General features: G+C 47.1%; 1 protein-coding gene across 1 annotated transcript; it reads left to right on the top strand.

The window, feature by feature from the left end:
• Positions 1-746: 746 nt before the first annotated feature.
• Positions 747-1,376, top strand: LOC136465671 (uncharacterized). The gene is made up of 3 exons (XM_066464316.1): positions 747-829; positions 920-1,147; positions 1,224-1,376. Exons 1-3 carry the CDS (start codon positions 812-814, stop codon positions 1,374-1,376), a joined length of 399 nt encoding a protein of 132 aa, XP_066320413.1. The 5' UTR covers positions 747-811.
• The last annotated feature ends 3,150 nt before the right edge of the window (positions 1,377-4,526 follow it).

The raw sequence follows: 4,526 nt of genomic DNA, 5'->3' as shown, positions 1-4,526 counted from the left end.
GAGCAAGCCAGGGAGATGATGTCTCATGAGGAGACCGACCTCACCGAGGAGCAGTACATGCAGGTAATATCAAAAACTTAAGTAATTGTCAGGAAACATCCGTTATGATTTCTTACATGACACATTCAATTCATTATCTGGAATATAAAAAACTTGAATGTCATGCAGATGCCTCCGGGCTGGTGCAGCAAGTACGAGGACTGCTGGCTTGTAATTGTCAGAGGGTGGCGTACGCCGGTGGCGTACGAGGAGCGCAGAGCACGTCGGGCGAAACGCAAGGCAGAGCTCGATAGGTCAGGGGTCTCACACCACCAAGGGAGCCAGATCCTGCCAGAGTTCATGGAAACATGGGTATTCTTCTATTGATGCATTTGTTATAGCACTCAATTGTCACTACTTGTAACCATGTTTGTGTTTGTCCGCAGTCGGCGACGCATGGTGGGGAGCAAATCAATGAGTTCACGGGGTACGCGCTTGCTCACATTGGCAAAGCGAAAGCGCCCACCACCGTGTACAGCTCGTCGCTCGAGCCAGAGAAGTACACCAGCCCGGTCGTCTACGACAAGCTCACCAAGTACGCCGCAGCAGCTCGAGAGCGCCATGGCGATGACTACGACCCCGCCACCGAGCCCCTAGACACTGACCTCGTGATGAGGATTGGAGGAGGGAAGCAGCATGGCCGGTACTTTATGGCCAACAGCGTCATCGACCCGTCATCTGTTCAGACGCTGAGCCAGATCCGCAAAGAAGACCGGCAAAGGGGGGCGGATCGCAGATCCCCATAGCGCCTCGGCAGCAGAGCAGCGCGCAGATGATGACGACACTTCAGGTAAGTGGAGTTTCATTCGTCGTTCACTCGTTTCACGCATGATGTACCTTGCCTTCAAATACCATCAACCATTCTGGTGTAATATTGCAGGCCACGGTCCAAGAGCTGCAGGCGGCCCAGGCAGCCCAGGCGGCTATCCAGGCGCAGCGGGATGCGGCCCATCAGGAGCAGCTGCTGGCACTTACGCAGCACTACCAGAGACAGTTGGCGGACCTGTCCCTACACTTCCGGGCCCAGATCCCGGGAATGCAGGAGCCTCCTGCCTCGATCTTCGCTCCACCACCGGTAGTTCCACTGCCTGTTCCTGTACCTGGTCAGGTGAGTACAATGATTGTCGCTTTAGCTTGTGCGGCCAGCCTACAGGTACTAATTACATCACTTGGTCTTTGTGCAGGCACCATCGGCGGGTTCGAACCCGACTCCAAGTGGTAGCCCTCCACTGGGTCCTTCTCCACCGCACGGCTGGGCACCTTACCAGAGCTTCCCCACGCAGCCGTACGTCTGGCCTCCTCCACAGTCGCAGGGGTACTCCTCCTGGCCGCAGTAGGGGCACTACGGGCCTCCAGGCGTCTGTCCGCAGCAGCTGGGGCAGTACTGGCAGTACGGTTCGGCCCCGCAGTTGGGTTGTCGCAGCGGGAGCAAGGTGGGGGCACGACTCCGAGTTGGTCTCCGTGGGAGCAAGGTGGTGGGGGCTCTGGGACCCCTAGGGACGGCGCCTCGAGCTAGGTACTACACTTGTCGCTTTTGGACCTTGTATGGATGACTATGTATGGATGACGATCGACATTTGTCGCTTGTGTATGGATGACTTGGAGGATATGTGGGTACCATGCTATATATGTGATGTGCGGATGAAAATGGTATTTTGTTGCTATATATGTGGGTCATATGCTATATATGTGATGTATGTGTTGAAATGTCGTGGAAATGCAAGCAAAACAGAAAAGGAAAGAAAAAAAAATTCCCAGGTTTGCCGATGGCCAGCCGTCGGCAAACCTGAGATTACTTGTCAGCAAATCTCAGGTTTGCCGACGGCTTCCCAGGCCGTCGGCAAAATGACCATAACTTTGCCGATGGCCGGCCGTCGGCAAAAATAGTTTGCCGACGACCGTGGCCGTCGCCATAGAAATTCCGAAAAAAAATAAAAAACGCTTTGCCGATGGCCGTGCCGCGTCAGCCGTCGGCAAAGCCGCCGTCAGCCTGACGGCGCGTCAGCTGACGTGGTGCCTTTGCCGATTGCTGATGTGGCCATCGGCAAAGCTTTGCCGATGGCCTGACAGTTGGCCGTCGGCAAACCTCCCTTTGCCGAAGAAATGTCTGCCGATGGCTCTTTGCCGACGGCCAATCCAGACTTCGCCGATGGCTGCGGACCATCGGCAAACAAGCCGGATCCGGTAAGGACGATCCATGGGAGCTCGAGCCTACTCCCTCCCTCCAGAAAGAAAATCGTTATATAGTATGCATGCAGATCTAACTTTCTTAAATTTTGATTAGGTTTATAGAAAATACATATAATATTTATATCTTTAAATAAGTTTATTATAAAAATATATTCAACGATCTATCTGATTATTAATTATGTATTATAAATATTAATATTTTTTTATATATAATTGGTTAAAATAAAAAAAATTAATTTCTTAGGAAAGTGAGAACTACTTCTATTTTAGGACAGAGGAGTAGCAAGCATGAGACGTAGTACGTTCCTAGAGCTAGTTAAAGCGAGGAAGGATTTGAAATCATGCACAAAAAACAACGCCATCCACATTCTAATCAATCGTTTTTATTCTCACGCTAGAAGCTGGTATCCAATACCTTCACTGCTCCTAGTATATTGTCCATGCTAACGCTACAATAGTAGCCAAAAGACAAGTATTTTCTACACATATAATATCACACATCTGATGAATAAGGAAGAAATATGAAGGTTTTACTTGAGTATCTTGTAAGGTAACTTTCGCAATGAATTTCAGGCAAATTGCATGTTTGCAGCACACAATGCTAGGGACCACAGCTTTATTATCAACTAACTGTATAAATAATGTAAAACCATGAATGTTGCTATGTGATACATTAGCAAAAGACTCCGTAATTTAATTTTGCAAAAGACACCATTCAGGAATATCTGTATCTAAAGGTAGTGCATTACTTAACAATAGTACATCGAACATCAAATAAAAAATGGAAACCAGAAAGAACTTGCTTCTAACTTTGTTTCTGCCATATATCATATCCACTAAAACCTTCAAGCAGAACAAACACATCTATATGTACAGAGAAGAATATCTCATATGTATATGTGCAAAGTATCAGTATACAGAGCACTTCAAATCCCATATATTGTTGCCTTCCGTGTGATCAGAATTACTCTGCGACGGACCAGGAAAGCACCTGTGGTCACCCGTCGTGGTGAATGTTGCGCCCTGGTGCTCCTCCCACCAGAACTACACCAAATATGAAAATATTTCATGATGATGAAAAGAACCAGCAATGTCAACTCCGGATAAGTAGTGCCATGCTCCTTAAGCAGCACTATTTTTTTTAGAAAAGCAAATATATTAATAATATTCTAACTTCTACATCGACTAATGCATATATCTGTTCCTTATGCAGCACTACGATTGAAGCAACAGTGCCCAATCATTCCTGTTCTTTCTAGGTGCCCAATCATTTATTTTTTTAACAGAGGAGCAATTATTTCTTATTTGAAAAGTGTAGGCTCAACTGAGTCGACTCTAAAATGCTATCTTGTTTCAACAAAGCCTAACAGGTGCATTGCGATACACGGAACAAATACAAGTGTAGGCTCAACTGTAGCACTTTTATTGTTATTTGGTAATTAGTGTTCAATCATGGTCTAATTAGGTTTAAAAGATTCGTCTCATGAATTTCGTCTAAACTATGTAATTAGTTTTATTTTTTATTTATATTTAATGCTTTATGCATACGTCAAAGATTCGATGGGATGAGAAGGCACTGAGCCGCAAGCCCGCAACGGCGCGGCGCGCGCCAGGAAAAAGCATCGCCCGCTACGCGAACTCCTTCACCTTCGTCCTTCCCCTGCGCCTGCGGCCAGCGCGACCCATGCGCGGCGCGCTCCACCTGGCCGCGCCTGGGCCCCACCTCGCCTGGCACCTGGCGCATTGCCCGCCGTTGCGTTATATATAAATGGCTGCCTCAAGTGTCAAGATCCTCGGTCGTGAAGTTTATCTTAATTCTTGCATGCGTAGTACCAGTAATTCTTCATGGTTTTGCTGGAAGGTCATATGAATAACTAGTCAGGTTCGTTTGCACCTGCAATCTTTCATACTGTCTTCATGGTTAGTGTTCCATATGGTTTCACCAAGCATCAGAATTGAGGCCCCGTTCGCTGGTTTGAAACTTGGCTGAAACTGGCTGAAAAATAATGTTTCTAGCTAAATTGTTGTGAGAGAAAAACGCTGTTCCGGCTGAAAAAATAAGCCAAAAAAGTCGAATATGGGGTAAGTCGAACAAAGCCTGAAGGGACTAGATCTGTTCCCTTTCAGGGGATTTTTACATAAATATTAGGCAGATAATATAGAGGCAACATTGGGTTCTAATCCTTTGGCAACCTTCATTTCCATCCCTTCTGTATTCTTATATAACACCCCCCTCCTCGCCGTGCTATATAGGCAGGCAGCCCCGGCTCCTAATTGTAGCCCTGCAGTCACCCAGA

The sequence above is a fragment of the Miscanthus floridulus genome, chromosome 7 (assembly GCF_019320115.1).
Source record: "Miscanthus floridulus cultivar M001 chromosome 7, ASM1932011v1, whole genome shotgun sequence".
Classification (NCBI taxonomy): domain Eukaryota; kingdom Viridiplantae; phylum Streptophyta; class Magnoliopsida; order Poales; family Poaceae; genus Miscanthus; species Miscanthus floridulus.
The sequence above is the reverse complement of the archived record's forward strand: the minus strand, read 5'-3'. Positions and strand labels throughout refer to the sequence as shown.